Genomic DNA, 19,419 nt, shown 5'->3' on the forward strand with positions numbered 1-19,419 from the left:
TTTACAGATGGGGATACTGAGGCTTAGCGTGGTCGTGAGATTCTCACGTCAAGAGGCTACTAATTAAAAGCGCAAAGCATTCACATTTAAGTCTGATTCTAAAGCTTTGCTTTTTCATGGAATCCTATTCCCAGCTCGTGTCACCCCAGACCCAAACTCCCTGCAGGAGTTTTGACAGCTAAGTCAAGTGCCAGGACCCGGGCCTGGGAGGTGGAGCCGGGAGTAGCACGGCGCCCCGCCCCGGCTCCGGTGTCGGCCAATGGTGACGCGGCATCCGCAGCCTCTTGTCCAATCAGCCAGAGCTCCGCGCCCACCTCCCCCGCTCCTCCTTCCCTCCCCTCCGCTTTCCCTTTTGCTCGACCGAGCTTGACGGAGCGGAAAGTCCCTTCAGCCGGCTCCGGGCCGGCAGCCATTGGAGGAAGGTCTGTCACAGGGCTGCCCAATCAGAGCGTGCACAGGAACGCATCTCGGGCTGCGATTGGTCAGTTCGGCGGTTGCCCCTCGCCCCCGCTCCCACTCTCTCTCTCTCTTTCTCTCTCTCTCTCTCTCTCTCCACCTCCCGCCCCGGGAGGCTCGGAGGCGGGGCAGGTGGGGGCGGGCCCAGGTAGCAGGTTCGGCTGCGCCCGGGCCGCGCGTCGGAGGTAAATATTAAGGCGGTGGGTGTGGGGCGCCGGGGCCGGACTGGGACGAGGGCTAGCGAGACTGGGGAAGGGGCGACGCCCCGCTGCCGGAGGTGAGTGAGTGAGCGGGCGACTGAAGCGGCGAGAAGCAGGCGGCTGGGTCCTCTCGGGCGTCCCTCCCTGGCCTCGGGGCGCCTTCGGCCGCCGCCGCGGCCGTCGGGCCCTCGGCGCCGGCCCGTTAGTTGCCCTGGCCGGGAGCCGACCAGGCCCGCGGGGTGCTGAGCCCGCTGACGTCAGCTCGAGCTTCCCCACCCCCGGGGCTTCCCCCCGCACCCCCCACCCTGAGAGGGCTCCCGAGCGGTGGGAGCGTGGTCGCCGCCGCCGGGACCTCCGGAAGACAGAGGACTCAGGGTGCGAGCCGCGCAGGAGACCGTCTCCTCCGCCGGCCCCCATGTACAGATGGGGAAACTGAGGCACGGGCCTCCCCTGTTGGCCTCGAGAGCCTTGGGCTGTAATATCTTCTCTCTCGTAGCCCAGGGGCGTATCGATCGGTCGCTTTGGGGGGTGTTTGTGGCTCCTGTCCAGGAGGAGCTGTCGGGGTTCTGGCCTCGTTAATGGCGTGTTCTGCTTTTTCTTTCAGTTTCCCCCTTCCCAGGGTGAGGATGGTTCTCTACAACAACCTGGAGTTGTTTAGTTGAAAGGTGTGCTCTGTCGAAACAAGGTATTCTTTTCCGTCCTTCTGTTTTCCTTTTTAACGATCTGTGGGGAGATCAGGAAGTCTCGACAGAAGAGAGTGTTCCTGGATTTGTTTCTCAGCTGGGTCAGCTGCCCGGTTATTCATGTACTTGGCATCTTTTCTATTCCACCCTGTGGCATTTGCATGTTTCAGGATGGTTGTCATCTTTCAGCCACCGAGCCTTTCAATCTCTCAGCCCCCACCATCCCCGCCACCATCCTCTCCCCAGTTCTCCCTGGAAAGTTGTATCCTTAGCTCAGCTAAGAAGCATTCCTACCTTGCTTTTGAATTCGGGCTAATAGAGATCTTAATAAGATTGTTCCTTTGGCAGTCGTTGGCTCCCCGAGAAAAATCCGGGCCTTGAGGGAGGGTGTTCATTCAAGTGTTGGTTTTCTGCACACCCCCTCACGCCCCAAGTAGACTGAATGGCCCTGAGGATTAGGCTGCCAATTCCCCACTGCGTGGTAGGTGGATTGGAACTAGAACAGTATTAGGAGAAAACGATTGCTGGGAATTCTTGTGGAAGTTCGTGTACTGTGAATGTTGATATCCCCCAGAACGTTCTCCGAGGTTCTGCTGCAAAATGTTATAGTATTCCCGTGAAGAAGCCCTCCTGTGGATGGTAACTTTTGTGGAAAGCTGATAAGACCAGGGCACTATTATATAAAGCAAACATTCAGCAGTAGTGATTTCTTATGGTCCGACATGCCTGAACTGTGATTTCGCTTGACTTGGCAAAGTCCTTATCATAAGAAGAGAGAAAGGAGTAATTATCCTATTCATCGAATGACGAGTATTTTGTTCCTGATTTCCACAGTTTCTTCTTAAATTTGTCAAGGTATTTCCCCTGGTTACACAGAATTTATAGGCATCACACATGGTGTGAAGACCTAGGAAACCAGCTTCAGAGGAACCTCAAAACAACTTGTTTTTGTAATTGTGAAATTTGTCTTGTTTTTCTCATGTGTGTAACAATGCAGTGGGGGTAAACATTAACCGTGACTTCATTTATTCGAAGCTTTATGTATGTATATATATATATATATATATATATATATATATATATATTTCCTTTTTTTTAAGCTGGAAGATATGCTTTTAATCACTTAAACAATTAGGATGAGGAAATGGATTTTCGGCTTGCACTTTTATCACCTGAGTTAAGCAGATCATTCGTTCATTTTACACGTACTGAATGCCCATTACATGTTAGGCAGTGGTTTGGCACTAGGAATACGAAGATGAAGGACTTGTGGGAGTTCCCAGTTTGGAAGTATAGTGGTGGGGCTTAACTCTAGGGAGACTGCGGGGTTCCCTGTTCTGCCGTGAATATACATGCAGATACGGGAGCCAGACTCTTTTTTTAACTTTATAAATCCCGCTTGTTTTAGGAACGGGATACTTGTGCACTTGGGACATAGTAGGTGAGGAAAGATAAAGCTGACTCTTTTCTGGTCATGGAATCTCTGTTTTTCTGTTTTTAGCTGTTTAGTGGTAGAACAACTTATTCTTTTAGTGAGAGAGATTCTTCCTTAGGATGGTGATTATTCTGGTTATCTAGAAGCTTTTGGAAAAAGACCTGTGTGTCTTCTTTCTTTGGCGTTCACGCTGACCTTCTGTCTCTTTGCCACTTATAATTGGGGGCAGTATTTTTGTACTCTAAGTTTTATTCTGATTTAGATAGTCTTCTGTGGTTTTTAGTTAGGATATTTGAGAAGACGCAAAAATGTTCTTGAATTAGATCTGTCTTTGTTTTCTCTAGTGAGGTTCTTTGAGCAGTATAACCTGATAGCTTGGGAATTAAAAAGACATTGTACTTTCTAGATAACCATTGTCAGTTGTATGTAGCTAATGCTGTTTGTGTGTACTATATATTATCTTTTAGAAAGTGGTAATTCTGACCTTTAATATTTTCGTATAAAACATTTCTTGACCATCTTTTCATTGCATTGATAGGAAACTGATAAGTATTTGTGTCTTGGTTTAATGGCTTTATTTTAATACAGTTAAACTCTCCTTTGTTCAGAATCCAGACCCTCAACAAGCTCAGATAACCGGATATACTTTCAAGTCTTTGTGACCCTGAACCAGTCCCTCATCTCAAATGTTGTCAAAGGAAAGGCCTTCTTTTGTTCCATATGGTTTAGGGTTAAATATATCATTGCATTGCACCTCTGTGGTAATTTTCATTCAGTACTTAGAGTAATGATCAGGATATTCATAATCACTCAATTTTCCAGCCTGAAATAAGTGTGAAGGCATTTAGATGAATCACTTGTGGTATATTTACATTCAAAGTGTAATTAGAGGCAATTTTAAACCAATTAGACCTGAAAGGTAGTAAGAGAACATAAAGTAGGGCACTTATCATACCTTAAAAATGCCATACTTCTCAGCGTCTAACACTGTGCTGAGGGCACAAAAATACTAAACAAACTGAGAAACCTTGATCGATAAAGAACTCGTTGACAATGGCATTTGAATTATTCCCGTGTCGTCTTTAGATTTTACTGCTTGGGGTTCTTAATACTCAATTTAACTGTTGTGCATATCCAGTGAAAGAACGTTGTCATTCTACTCATTTCTGCAGTGGAGGAAAGTCTCTTTATTAACCTGTTTCTGCTGTAATGGCAGTATATTGAGATATTCACTACCATTAAATTTATTATCTTGTATCGCTCTGGAGTCATAAAATTCCCCATTCACCTTTCTCAAACTATCAGTTGCAATGAAGAGAATCAGTGTTTAACATGGTAATTCCAAAGTTATTCTCTCTTAATGTGTGCTTTCTAAAAGAGGAAAGACCACAGCCTTTTTATTTTTGGATAATGCTTTTTACATGTTTTATAAACTTTTGCTCTGGCTGCTCCAGTGGTCTGACATGACCCCTGCGCTTATTAAGGTGAAGGCCTCTCCCCCTTCTGCAAATGCAGGTTAGAGCAAAGCTGCTCCCGTGTGTTCGCTGTAAAATATGGTTCTTAATAATGATTGGTAAATTGCCTTCCACCTTTTTTTATAATCCAAAGGAGTTATATTAAATTTTACTGTGGACTGTCTCTTAAACAATTAGCAAAAAACACTTCTGTAACCAAATTCATATAAACCATAGCATCCTAATGCATTACATACAGTAATTTAATTTCGTCTTGGTCATATTTCATTACCCACTGGTGGGTTTTGTTTTCCATCATGACATGACTTGTTAAGCTAGGGAACCAACGGAGTAGAAATCATGGGTATATAATGTTAAGATTCAGGGATGTTCCTATTATTTAAAGATATCATTTTTAGGAATTTTAAGAAGTAATTTCTTTTCTAAAGAGAATTACCATACTTGAAAAGCAATTTTTGGCCAAAAATATTTAAATACATTTATAAAGAGAACAAAACAACTCCCTTTTTCAGAAATTTCTTTGTGACCATCTCAGCCTTCTGGGAGTAACCCAGACCCTGTCCCTGGAGCCAGGCCTCTGTGCTTCACTCCTGAAAGGCTGTTCCGAATTTATGTATACCTCTTTCAGTTATTGTTGTTTGTTCATCCCCTGGCTTCTCAGAACTGGTTAGAAGGAGTAAGGTAGAAAGCAACAAGGCCATAGAATGAGTCAAATGCACCCTGTAGGAAACCACAGAAAATGGCTGATTGCAAGGGAAAATCAGAGACTATAAATCTGTAGAAAGCAGACCCAGAAACTCAGAAAGCATAACGTCAAGCCTTTTAATAAAGTCACAAACATCTTTGCGTCTTGAGAGTCACATGAGAGCTTATATTCATATTGATAATTTGATGATTCAGAAAAGAATACTTGTTGGCATTTGAGAAGAATTTTAGTCAGAAATAACAAATCCTTCATTTTGGCGCTTTAAAGGAATGCAGCCAAATTAAGGGTTTAGGTCTCTGGGTAGCTTTCAGTGAGGGATTTCGGGGTTTATGATGGTGCCAAGATAGGGGTTTCCACAGGTGTTTTATGTAAGTGGCAGATATAAATTGATTCTGTTCCTGCTGAAGTAGACAGTGCCCTCAAGTGGAATTAAGACAAACACATTATAAAGAAAGGGGGGAAACGAGCAAGAGAAAGCGAGAGAGAGAGAGAGAGAGAGAGAACCACTTTACACCAGCTCTGCCCCTGCCTTTACTAAATGTTACACAGATATTTCAATAATGTCATTTTAAAGAGTTGCCAAACTTTTCATCTTATCTTGGGTAACTTGCATGTCTCATTCTGGGTTGTAGGGGGACAGACTTTTAAAAGCACTTGACCAATTCTAGAGTACATCATTATCTAAGGACGCATTCCATGTATAGATTTGCTGGATTATTTAATCATTAAGTTCAAATATTAAACTCAAAATGTGGTTCTTTAGTTTTAGGAGTATTTATTTCTAAATTACAAGAATAAAATAGATAAATATGGTAGTGCTGTCAACCGCTGGTGTGAAATGGAATGGAAATGGATACCTCTACCTCAAAGAAGGATGGAGGGGCACCTGGGTGGCTTAGTTGGTTAAGCGTCTGACTCCTAATTTCAGCTCAGGTCATGATCTCAGGGTTGTGAGATTGAGCCCTGCATCGGGCTCTGCTAGGCATGAAGCCTGCTTAAGATTCTCTCTCTCTCCCTCTCCTTCTACCCCTCCCTGCCCCCCTCCCCAAAAAGAAGGATGGAATGAGTAACTGTATTTAGAAACCAAATGGCCACACTCATGTGACCGAGAATACATAAAAAATTTTTTCAGTAAGATAATTAACTAAATCTTAATTTGATTTGATGAAATTGTATCATTTTTAACCATCAGTTAAAGTAGGGTTGGGAAGGTTATTTTAATTGTGAAAGATTAGTATTGTAAAAATTTTAGATGAAAATTTGAAACTGAGTAATGATCTTTTTGTATTTGTTTCAAGGATGACATAGTTAAAATTGTGGTATAAAAAGCTCGATATTTGTTACTGTATTACAGTTTTATTCCTTGTTATGTAGTCCAAGTTTTAATGGCTACAGAATTGATTTTTAAAGACATCTTTACTATAATCAGATTTAAACTATTTGAGATTTTGAGAAATTAAATGATGGCTCTGATTAATGTGATTAACATCTGCTTATCTAAGGGCAAAATGTGCATGATGAAGGAAATGAAATTGGAGAGCAAATAAATGATCCATTATCGAAATATGGAACATAGATAAACGAATCATGGTTAACCTTTCAGAATATGATTCATCATTTTTTTGATAAAAGATGTTTATCATAATAATTAGGGTCGGTAACTTTTTACTTAAACTGTGTGTAGAGAAATAATAGCCTTTTTGATTTATGTGTGTTCTACCAAAATACAAGCTTATTCATTTAAGTTAGGCAGGATCTATTAAAAATGCTATTTTTTAAAGTTAAAAAAATCTATTTAAATATGTATATGTTATCTGTTATTCAAATTTGGTTTCATAAATTTCATTGCCTTGGAAACGAACACTGTTGTATTGTCTTTGAAGATACTTTGCAATTGGCTTTTCTTAATTAAAGATGCAAAATTATGGTAGATACAAGTACTGTATGTCTTTTAACCTTTTTAGGTACTTTTGGAAGTATTTCATTTATGTGTGTGTTTTTACTAATAGAATGAGATCTTAAGAAGTCTTTAATCTTAATTTTAGCTCATGTAGAATAAAGTGTAAAGTTTCTCTTTGCTTGTCCTCCAGGCATTTTGCTTTGCTGTCTTTTTACAGCATGGACACCAAATTGCTAAAAACGTGCTTTGGGACTGCCAGTGAATTTATCTTTTGCGGTTTTACTACAAACTTAGTAGTTCCATTTTTTTTGAGTTAATATTTTGGAGTTAATGTCACAATGAGTTCAGGCTTATGGAGCCAAGAAAAAGTAACTTCACCCTACTGGGAAGAGCGGATTTTTTATTTGCTTCTTCAAGAATGCAGTGTCACAGACAAACAAACACAAAAGCTCCTTAAGGTACCAAAGGGGAGTATAGGACAGTATATCCAGGATCGTTCTGTGGGGCACTCGAGGATTCCTTCTGCAAAAGGCAAGAAAAATCAGATTGGATTAAAAATTTTAGAGCAACCACATGCAGTTCTCTTTGTTGATGAAAAGGATGTCGTAGAAATAAATGAAAAGTTCACAGAGTTGCTTTTGGCAATTACCAATTGTGAAGAGAGGTTCAGCCTGTTTAAGAACAGAAACAGACTAAGTAAAGGCCTCCAGATAGATGTGGGCTGCCCTGTGAAAGTACAGCTGAGATCTGGGGAAGAAAAATTTCCTGGAGTTGTGCGCTTCAGAGGACCCTTATTAGCAGAGAGGACAGTGTCGGGAATATTCTTTGGAGTAGAATTACTGGTAAGTTTGATAAACCATTTTAGTGGGCTGTGTGTGTGTTTGTTTCTGTGTATATTTGTATGCCCACATGTATTGTTTTTTCCCCTTTAAATACCACAAAAACGTTTTCCAGAAATCTTCTGTAATTTTTAATATTCATAATTCTTAGGATTTACTTCCTAATGATAAGTTGAGATGATGCAAAGATGATACATTGAGAACTTTTTATAAAATGACCTACTATAGTAGGAAATACACTGGTCATGTAATTTTTCAAGTCTTTCACATCTTAGAAATTTTAACATTGTCTGTGTTTAAAATGAACTCTACCAGTTATAATTGAATTACTCACCTCACAAATTGTTAATTATCTTGTGACATTAGCATCTGTAGGTTTCTCAGTTTTTCTTAGTGTGTGTGTGTGTGTGTGTGTGTGTGTGTGTGTGTGTTTTAAGATTTTATTTATTTGACAGAGATCACAAGTAGGTTGAGAGAGAGAGGAAGGGAAGCAGGCTCCCTGCTGAGCAGAGAGCCCGATCCCAGGACCCTGAGATCATGACCAGAGCTGAAGGCAGAGGCTTTAACCCACTGAGCCACCCAGGTGCCCCAGTGTGTGTGTTATTAAGTAATGAAAAGTAGCTGTAAGATTTTAGAAAAGTAAGGTGCAGCTACTTGAATGTGCTTTGGTCATCCCTCATAATTATGTGAAAATCATCTTGGAATTTATTTCTACTAAAAAGAGAACTAAGGACTCTGTGATACATTTCCATAATTAATATTAATTCTCAAGAACTTAAATGTTAGTTACATTTTTACATTCTTGCATATAGAATCTCATGTCTTATTTAGTGATTAAATTTTTAAAACAGTGATTGTAAAGCAATCAGAGGTTTGAATCCCAGTTATGCTATTTAATAGCTGGGCTGCCAGGTTACTTACCCAACCTACTTCTCTAAATCTTTTTCCTTATCTGTAAAATAGTGAAACCAGTACGTAACTGTTTTTTGGATAGAGGAGGTGTTTTTGTGATATGCTGATTCAAGAGTTAGCCTGGTGGTGGGCATATAGTAAGTACTCAGTAAATGGAGCTAATGTTATTGTTCTTTTAAAGTAAAATTTTCTTTTTATGACAAAATTATTGTTCCAATCACAGTGTAGAATCTAGCCAGGCTCTCTCACAGTGGGATTATGATTTTAAATTTAATTAATTAGTTAATTATATTTCAGCATCAGATACAGCTTCCTCTTTATTCTTTTTTAGACACTCAGTTCAACAGCAGCTGCTAATAATTATATTTCTTGTATGTGTCATTTAGAATTTTCCCAGTGATTTCCCCGAAATCCCCAGAGTGGATCTTTTTTCTTATGGGTCATCTTCCTCCATCTCTTTATCTATCAATCATTTTTTTTTCCCTCTCCTTTGAAAACTAGGAAGAAGGTCGTGGCCAAGGTTTCACTGATGGGATATATCAAGGGAAACAGCTTTTTCAGTGTGATGAAGACTGTGGCGTATTTGTTGCGTTGGACAAGCTAGAAATCCTAGAAGATGATGACAATGGATTGGAAAGTGATTTTGCAGGTCCAGGGGACACAATGCAGATGGAACTTCCCCCTCTGGAAATAAACTCCAGAGTTTCTTTGAAGCTTGGAGAAACTATAGAGTCTGGCACAGTTATATTCTGTGATGTCTTGCCAGGAAAAGAAAGCTTAGGATATTTTGTTGGTGTGGACATGGTAAGAAACTTTTGGAGTGTATTCTCTTTGTGGGTCTGTCAGTTTTATGACCAATTTTAGGTACAAATTAAGCACTCTGAATAGTTAAAATGGACTAATTTGGAGTAACTTAAAAAATATCTTCTAATTTATCTTTGGTAAAGGAACATTGAGATGGGACAGGAGTCTAGATATAGAGTTACACTTACTCTTTTTTCCAACTTGAATAAACTGGAATAATGTTTCAATCCTTAAATTTGTTCTATGATAGCTGACCAGTAAACAAAAAAAACAAACAAACCAACCCACAGAAATGTGTTATCCGATGCCTTTTTTAAAAATTTTTTTATTTTGCGAAGGTTGTTTTCTCCCCCCGGCTAATCTGTGGTTCTCTTTTTATAGTATTTGCAAAATCTTATTGGCTGATCTGATTTTAATGAGTAGTGTAAACATCAGTTATGGAAAATAACCTGCGTAGAGGAAGAGCGCATTGCTTTAGAGGACAAGATGATTAGAGTATCTCATTATCTCTTTTCATGGTGGTAAAATATATGTAACATAAAATTTACCATTTTCACCATTTCTAAGTTCATAGTTGCATGGCATTTAATTACATTCACAGTGCTGTGCAACCATCACCCCCATCTTCAGAGCTTTTCATCATCCCACACTGGAACTCTGTCCACATTAAATGCTACCTCCCATTACCCATCTCAGCTAGTAATCTGCTGGTAGCCAGGATTCCACTTTATGTCTCTGTGAATTTGCCTTTTCTAGGTTCCTCATATAAGTGGAATCCTACGGTGTTTGTCCTTTTGTTCATTGTTTTGTGTCATTTTTAATGTTACCTTACAGTCATATTTGTTCATAATGGAAACATTCCAATAGGACAAGTTGAATGTTAAACTGTGGGCATGAAGAGAAGGAGAAGAAAGAATCTGAGAACATTTTTATCACAGATTGGAACTATGGACAAGAGTTTGTTAGGTAGAAAGAACGAACTCAAACAGAATTTTTAAACACTAGAATGAGTTAGGAGAGATCGTGACTAATAGACTCTTGTACTCACGATGTTTTTGTGATTATTTTTATCTACTCAGGCATACTGTTTGGTAAGTTATAAATGTTTAGCATCAGTTTATCTGGTGCTTGGAAATTCTAGGAAATGTCATTTGATACCCATTAGACAAACATTACTATGTTGTTTAGACAAACATTTACTGAACGTTTGCCATGTGAAAAGTTAGAGACAGAGGAAAATGTGTGGGTCCCTCAGGATAGTTAATGATAAAGCACACCTTTCATATTTACTTGGAGAAGAGATTGTGAGCTGGGTGGGGGGAGGGTTAGAGAAAGAAGCCACTGGTCACTGGGGTTAGTTTCCCTTGCTTCAGGTCGTTTGGACCTCATACTTGGCGAAAACCCTGTAGGCCTTCCCCTTCCTTAGCTGGCAGTCCTGAGGATCACCTCATCTCCTCGGGACAAGCTGCCTAGAGCTTTGCCCCACCAGCTTCTCCACTGCCTCTGTCTGCCCTTCAGTTGGCCTGTGCAACTGTACATTCCCAACCCCTCTAGTATGCTCCTTGAAAGGAAAGTTCTGGCAAACGCAATATTCTTCATCTCCATGTATTTCTGGTGACAGCATGTTGTTACATACACATTGGTGCTCAGGGCACTTGTCTGACTGGCCCATCTCTTAGTCTAGCTCTGTGAACAGCACTGTACTACTACATGCTAATTGGAATATAAAAGAATTAAATGTAAAAATCTGTTTCGGAGGGAACTCTTGCATATCCCTACAATGTCAAATGTCAATGTCTAATGTCAAAAGAACATTAAAAAAATAGATTTTCTGTGTACAGAAGGGCATGCAGGGGTTCAAATGGAATATTTAAGTGCTCAGGGAGTGTAATAGTGATTAGAACAAGCTAGGGTTAATTGGAGGCAGATTTCTGAGTGAAACAATGTATTATTAATCAATCTTCCCGTGCAGATGGGTGTTATGTAGACTAGCATTTGTTGTAAAGTACGATGAATACTTTCCATTTCTTGCTCATCTGTGAGCTTACTATAACTTGATTATTCTTGGATCTCATTTTTACTAAAACCAAAACAAAAACCAAATAAACAAAAACAAACCAAAAACTTTATTACTGTAACAATTATTTCTGATATATTCTTTTTTCTTTTAGGAAAGATAGTTAAAATTGGCCAGAGTAAAATCTTTTGGGAGATCCTTTTCCAGAGAATGTAGATGTTCGTTCTCATGTTTTATTGAGAAGAGTTTAAAACTTCATTCTATTACTTGATTTCTAGGATAATCCTATTGGCAATTGGGATGGCAGATTTGATGGAGTACAGCTTTGTAGTTTTGCAAGTGTTGAAAGTACAATTCTCTTGCACATCAATGATATTATCCCAGGTATGTTTTCTTTGTGTTTTATATATTATATATATATTAATACAAGGCAAGGTTTCTAAGCTGTTTATTGTTATGAGAATGTAAATAAAAGCTTCAAGATGCATTTTTGGAACTGGACTTTTTATATATTATGGAATTGTTATTAAAGAGAATATCCTTTCTTACCCCCAAGTGAAAACAGCACTTACAGATTTTTATTTCCAAAAGTAGGTGAGTGTGGGTTCGCATTTATACATTATCATTAACTTTTCATCACCTGGTTATTCTAAGTGGGAGAAAAAAGCCCTTTCTGATCATTAGAAGGGTCAGATAATATAGCGAGTGAGAAGCTGGTTTAAACTAGAAGAGCTTTAGGCAGAAGTTAGTCATGTAATGTGATTTGATCTACTGGGGAGAGGATTCTTGCTGGAGGTCCTATGAGATTTCTTCCAGTTTTGAGATGGTGTAATTGATCCGGCCTCATGGCTGTATAGTCAGAAATAGATCACTCATCTTTATACCTTAAAAAAAAAAAAAAAAGTTAAGGAGCGCCTAGGGGGTGCAGTCAGTTGTGTCTGACTCTTGGTTTTGGCTCAGGCCATGATCTCAGGGTGGTGAGATGCAGCCCTGCCTTGGGCTCTGTTCTTGGCATGAGTCTGCTTGAGATTCTCTCTCTCTCCCTCTCCCTCTGCCCCTCCTGCTCATATTCTCTCTCTCACTCTCAGCTAAATAAGTAAATCTTAAAAAAAAAAAAATACCCAGACCATCAAGCAACCTTTTATTTTACCTCAAACATAGGGCACCTAATAGCTGCTGTCAACCAGTTAATAAATTCCTGTTGATGGTGAAATCAACAGCATCTTCCCTCTGCTCTTAGTAGGATCCCATTTACAGCCTAGTCAGCTGCTAGTAAGTTACTCATGAAACTGACAGGCGTTCAGAGGTGGTGGCTTTTACTGAGCATTATGCAACTATGAGTAAATGTTAGAAAGCCTACGTTCAGTAGCCACCAATGTATGAATCCATGAATTAGATGACTTGTACTTCTTTACATTCCTGACAAATTTATAAGGTCTTAATCATTCCCATTTTGCTGATAAAAAACTGGGGCTTAGCTAGGGCTAAGACTGGCTAGGATCCAGTAAGTGGTAGAGCCAGAAATCAAATCTAGACCCGTCTGATTGTAAAGCTCTGCTTTTTAGTGCCCCCTCACCCCACATCCTGTGTGTACACTTCGGATGTGAAGTCTTGCATAGAAAAGCATACTTCTCAGCCTCACATGGATACTTGGGAATATTGTTTCCATGGAAATATATTTTGTCTCTAATTCTATAAATGCTGAATTTTACTATAGCAGGGATCATAGCCAAAAAAAAAAAAAAATGATTTTTCTGCTGCCATTGTTTTCCCTTCCTAAATTAGACACAGAACACTTTTGAGTTCCCCACAGGTCGTTTCAGGTCCTCAGTATCTTTTTTGTAAAAACGAAGGGGCCAATGCTAGATGATCCTTAGGATTCCTTCAAGCCTGTCCTGTTTGCCCTTCCTGTTCCCCACTGGCTTGGCAAATAATAAATGCTTGCTTTTGCTGAGCTGGGAAATGCTTTCTACTACAGCTTTTAGTTTTACAGCCAGAGTACATTAATTTATTTGGATGTATAGGACCCAGATAATAGCTTTATTTCAATTTTGGTTTGTAAAAGTCCGCCATACTTGGCTTTTCTTGAATTTTAGACAGAACATTCCTATACCTACCTCCAAGATTCTACAGTGAACGTTTTATTGTACTTGCTTTCTCATGTATCCATCCCTCTATCCAGGCACTGAACTGTCTTATTTTTGTAAGCATTTCAGAGTAAGCTACAGACATCAGTATACTTCCTCTTTAAAAACTTCACACTTATAATTAACTAGAGAAAAGTTTAGGGTTTTTTTCCTTTGAGATAAAAGACATAAATGTAATGAAATGCATGTTGTGTCTTTTGAGTTGACTAATGCACATATCTTTGACTTAGAAACCCTTACAAAGTCATTAAAATAACTTCTAATAAGAAAAACATTTCTATATCTCAAAGCAGAATAATAAAAAAGTACAGTAAAATATCTCATTTCTGTTCTGTCCCTCCACTTCTGTCACCTCCTTACTCCATCCCTTGCCTCCCACTGCTGTTTGTATTATTTTCTTGCGTATCTTTCCAGAATTTCTTTATACAACATACATATTTCCCTTCCATTTTTATATAAAAAAATGGTATATACACTATTCTGCACCTTGTTTTATTCTCTTAAATTTATGTCTTGGAGTTCTTTGTTTATCTGAGTAGAGAAGTGCTTTTTCTGTTGTTGTTTTTTTTTTTTTACAGTGCATAATTTTCCATTATATTTATTTAACCAGATTCCTACTGATGTATGTTTGGATCGTGTCTAACTTTTTACTATTACAGTTAATGCTGTGATAACCTTGTCCATGTATGTTTCCCACATGTGCTAGCAAATCGATAGGACAGATTCCCAGAAGTGGGGTTGCTTGGTGAAAAGGTCCATGCGTTTGTATTGTTCTAAATATTATTAAATTGTCTTAAGTAGTGTATATAATAATTTATATTCTTTTTTTTTTAAAGATTTTATTTATTTATTTGACAGAGATCACAAGTAGGCAGAGAGGCAGGCAGAGAGGGGGAGGGGGGAAGTAGGTTCCCCGATGAGCAGAGAGCCTGATGTGGGACTTGATCCCAGGACCCTGGGATCATGACTTGAGCCGAAGGCAGAGGCTTTAACCCACTGAGCCACCCAGGCGCCCCAACAATTTATATTCTTATCAGGCAGAGTAGGAGAGTGACTTTTTTAATATACTTCCCATGAGACTATGTTGTTAAATTTTTCTTCTAGTCTGAGAGGTGAAAAGTATGTTTCAGTATGGTTTTAATTTCCATTTCTCTTATGAATGAGGTTAAGCATCTTTTCATATGATTAAGGGTGATTTGTATTTTTCTCTGAACTGTATATTAATACCTTTGTCTTTTTAAAAATTGGATTATTGTTTTTTTTTCCAGTTTCTTTTTTATGTGTTAAGGAAGTAAACACTTTTGTGATATGAGATGCAAATGTTCTCTTCTTGGAACTCTCATTTGTCCTTAGTCCTTTTTGCCTGGTTGCCCTCATTTTTAAAAATTGTGGTAAGATTAACATAACAGTATTTACCATTTTAAGCATTTATAGGTGTACAGTTCAGTGACATTAAATACATTTACTGTGATGTGAAACCATCACCACTATCTATTTCAAGACCTTTTTCATCATCTCAACCAGAAACTCTATACCCATTAAGAAATCACTCCGCATTCCTCCCTTCTCTCAGCCTCTGGTAACTTCTATTCTCTATTTTCTACCTTTATGAATTTTTTTATTTGGATACTTCATATAAGTGGAATCACTTAGTATTTGCCCTTTGTAAACATCTCATTTTACTTAGTGTAATGTATTTTGACTTGGCTTTAGGCGTTTTTACCATGCAGAATTTTAAAATTTTTACATAGTTGAATTATCAGATTTAATGGCCTGTATATTTTGAGTTACCCCAAGGTTATAAAGTAATTTCCCCATGTTTTCTTCCAGTACTCTTTTGGTTTTATTCTCTCTCTCTCTATAATCCATTTTTGTTTCATGTGATATATAGTGTGATTTATGGGCCAGTTTAGTCCCTTCTTCCCCAGATAGTTACCCAGTTGTCCCAACATCTTTGATTAAAAAGTTTATTTCTGGGGCTCCTGGGTGTCTTAGTTGGGTAAGTGTCTGTCTTCAGGTCAGGTCATGATCCCAGAGTCCTGGGTTCAAGCCCCGTGTTGGGCTCCCTGCTTGGCGGGGAGTCTGCTTCTCCCTCTCCCTGCTCATGCTTTCTCTCTCCTTCTCTCTCTCAAATAAGTAAATAAAATTAAAAGAAATTTCATCTTTTCCTACTCCTTTGAGATGCCACTTTTACCATACTCAATTCCTACATATACCATAATGTATTTCTGGACTTTCTATTCTGTCTGCTCGTGTGTCATTCAGTACCACATTGTTTTTAATGATTCTTTATAACATGTTCTTGTGTGAGCACTAGTCTTGCCTCATTGCTCTTCTGAATATTCCTGCTATTCCACATTGTCTTCTAAAAGGTTAATAGACACATCTAAGTCTACGAGTCCACCTAGATTTGATTTTGTGTAGGATGTGAGGTACACATACCCAGTTTGATCTAGCACGCTTGCTGCGTATAGACCCAGTTTTCATGTACTACAAATGGATCTCTTTCGGGGCTCTCATCTTTCCCTACATTAAGACCTCTAGGCCTTCATTATCCTAGCTTGACAAGAAGCCATTTAGCTATAAAAGTACATTTCTCCTCTTGCTCTTTTTCATAGTGAGTGTTTTGGCCTCTTCATTGTCAGTTTAACATTCGGCTTCTCAAATATTATAGGAGAGTTCCATTGAGATGTTGATTGGAACTGGAGTTAACCTGTAGAGTCATTTGAGGAGAACTGAAATCTTTATCATATTGAAGTTTCTAATACATGAACATTGCATTACCTTTCACTTACTTAATCTCTTTTTAGTAAAATTGTATACGTTTCTCCATTTCTTGCATTCTGATATGTTATAAAGTAAAACATTTTTTTAAATTAATATACAATATATTATTTGTTTCAGGGGTACAGGTCTGGGATCCATCAGTCTTACACAATTCACAGCCCTCACCATAGCACATACCCTCCCCAGTGTCCATCACCCAGCCAGCCATATTTTCTAATAAATAATTTTTTGTGATATATAGAAATACAGTCAACTTTTTTATTTATTTATTTATTTTTAAAAATTAATTTATTTTTTATTTTTTATAAACATATATTTTTATCCCCAGGGGTACAGTTCTGTGAATCACCAGGTTTACACACTTCACAGCACTCACCATAGCACATACCCTCCCCAATGTCCATAACCCCACCCCCCCTTCTCCCAACACCCCTCCCCCCAGCAACCCTCAGTTTGTTTTGTGAGATTAAGAGTCACTTATGGTTTGTCTCCCTCCCAATCCCATCTTGTTTCATTTATTCTTCTCCTACCCCCTTAACCCCCCATGTTGCATCTCCACTTCCTCATATCAGGGAGATCATATGATAGTTGTCTTTCTCCGATTGACTTATTTCGCTAAGCATGATACCCTCTAGTTCCATCCACGTTGTCGCAAATAGCAAGATTTTATTTCTTTTGATGGCTGCATAGTATTCCATTGTGTATATATACCACATCTTCTTTATCCACTCGTCTGTGGATGGACATCTAGGTTCTTTCCATAGTTTGGCTATTGTGGACATTGCTGCTATAAACATTCGGGTGCACGTGACCCTTCGGATCACTACGTTTGTATCTTTAGGGTAAATACCCAGTAGTGCAGTTGCTGGGTCATAAGGTAGCTCTATTTTCAACTTTATGAGGAACCTCCATGCTGTTTTCCAGAGTGGTTGCACCAGCTTGCATTCCCACCAACAGTGTAGGAGGGTTCCCTTTTCTCCGCATCCTCGCCAGCATCTGTCATTTCCTGACTTGTTAATTTTAGCCATTCTGACTGGTGTGAGGTGGTATCTCATCGTGGTTTTGATTTGTATTTCCCTGATGCCAAGTGATATGGAGCACTTTTTCATGTGTCTGTTGGCCATCTGGATGTCTTCTTTGCAGAAATGTCTGTTCATGTCCTCTGCCCATTTCTTGATTGGATTATTTGTTCTTTGGGTGTTGAGTTTGCTAAGTTCTTTATAGATTTTGGACACTAGCCCTTTATTTGATATGTCGTTTGCAAATATCTTCTCCCATTCTGTCAGTTGTCTTTTGGTTTTGTTAACTATTTCCTTTGCTGTGCAAAAGCTTTTGATCTTGATGAAATCCAAATAGTTCATTTTTGCCCTTGCTTCCCTTGCCTTTGGCGATGTTCCTAGGAAGATGCTGCAGCTGAGGTCGAAGATGTTGCTGCCTGTGTTCTCCTCAAGGATTTTGATGGATTCCTTTCTCACATTGAGATCCTTCATCCATTTTGAGTCTATTTTCGTGTGTGGTGTAAGGAATTGGTCCAATTTCATTTTTCTGCATGTGGCTGTCCAATTTTCCCAACACCATTTATTGAAGAGGCTGTCTTTTTTCCATTGGACATTCTTTCCTGCTTTGTCGAAGATTAGCTGACCATAGAGTTGAGGGTCTATTTCTGGGCTTTCTATTCCGTTCCATTGATCTATGTGTCTGTTTTTGTGCCAGTACCATGCTGTCTTGATGATGACAGCTTTGTAATAGAGCTTGAAGTCCGGAATTGTGATGCCACCAACTTTGGCTTTCTTTTTCAATATTCCTTTGGTTATTCGAGGTCTTTTCTGGTTCCATATAAATTTTAGGATTATTTGTTCCATTTCTTTGAAAAAAATGGATGGTACTTTGATAGGAATTGCATTAAATGTGTAGATTGCTTTAGGTAGCATAGACATTTTCACAATATTTATTCTTCCAATCCAGGAGCATGGAACATTTTTCCATTTCTTTGTGTCTTCCTCAATTTCTTTCAGGAGTACTTTATAGTTCTCTGAGTATAGATTCTTTGCCTCTTTGGCAGTCAACTTTTTAAAAAAAGTCGTATTGAAATCTAATTCACATACCATATAATTCCTTCATTGAAGGTGTGCCATTCAGTTTATTTTAGTGTATTTACAGATCAATCAGTATAGTCAGTTCTAGAATATTCTCATCACCTCACAAAGAAACCTTGTACCTTTTAGCTATTCCTCCACTATCTCTTCCTCCTCTTTAGTCCTAACCGACCACTAAGCCATTTTCTGTCTCTGTATGTTTATCTATTGTGGACATTTCAGAGAAATAGAATCATATAACATGTGGTCTTTTGTGACTGGCCTCCTGCACTTGGCCTAATGTTTCAAGCTTCATCTATGTTGTAACATGTATCAGTACTTCATTCCTTTCTATGCTCCCATTATATGGATGTAACACATTTTGTGTATCCATTTGTTGCTGCACACTTGAATTCCTTCCATTTTGTGCTATATACGGTGCTGCTACCACTTTCATGTACAAGTTTTTGTATGGATATATGCTTTCATGTTTCTGGGCATATATCTGGGAGTGGAATTGCTGGGTCGTTTGATAACTCTGTGTTTACTCATTTGCGGAACAGTCAGACCATTTTCCATAGGGGCTGCACCACTTTCCATTCTTTCCAGCCCTGTGGAAGAGTTCTAACTTCTTCACATCCTTGCCAGCGTTTATCATTATCTGAGTTTTTGGTTCTACCCATCCTAGTGAATGTGTTATCTCTATTAACTTTAGTCTGCTGAGTTTTGTTGCAGACAATCTTATTAAAATCGTATTAAATACTCAACTTATCCTCATTACTTTTTTAGTAACCAGTCATTATCATCTGCAGATACCAATAGTTTAACTCCTCCTCCTAATCCTTGTATCTTTTATTTTTAAAATAAGGTTTCTTATCTTACTGTCATAGCTCTAAGAACCTTCTAATACATGCTGATAGAAGCGGTCATATCAGCCGTCTTGGTCTTGCTCCTGCTCTCAAAGGGAGTGCTTTCAGCATTTC

The 19,419-nt window shown here is 38.9% G+C and overlaps 1 protein-coding gene across 4 annotated transcripts in view; it reads left to right on the forward strand.

Annotated features, from left to right (window-relative positions):
* Positions 1–586: 586 nt before the first annotated feature.
* The window catches only part of LOC111157321 (CYLD lysine 63 deubiquitinase), a 70,259-nt gene continuing 51,426 nt past the window's right edge, over positions 587–19,419 (forward strand). For 3 of the 4 annotated variants that reach the window (XM_022518631.1, XM_022518632.1, XM_022518633.1), the window contains exons 1-5: positions 587–733; positions 1,261–1,341; positions 7,046–7,697; positions 9,108–9,410; positions 11,706–11,811. In XM_022518631.1, coding sequence (XP_022374339.1) covers positions 7,194–7,697; positions 9,108–9,410; positions 11,706–11,811 — 913 coding nt within the window. In that variant the 5' untranslated portion in view covers positions 587–733; positions 1,261–1,341; positions 7,046–7,193. Of the gene's footprint in view, positions 734–1,246; positions 1,342–7,045; positions 7,698–9,107; positions 9,411–11,705; positions 11,812–19,419 lie in introns of those variants that run through there. The other variant, XM_022518630.1, reaches the window with a different exon arrangement.

This window comes from Enhydra lutris, unplaced genomic scaffold, assembly GCF_002288905.1.
Source record: "Enhydra lutris kenyoni isolate GAN:26980312 unplaced genomic scaffold, ASM228890v2 scaffoldscaffold54, whole genome shotgun sequence".
Taxonomy (NCBI): domain Eukaryota; kingdom Metazoa; phylum Chordata; class Mammalia; order Carnivora; family Mustelidae; genus Enhydra; species Enhydra lutris.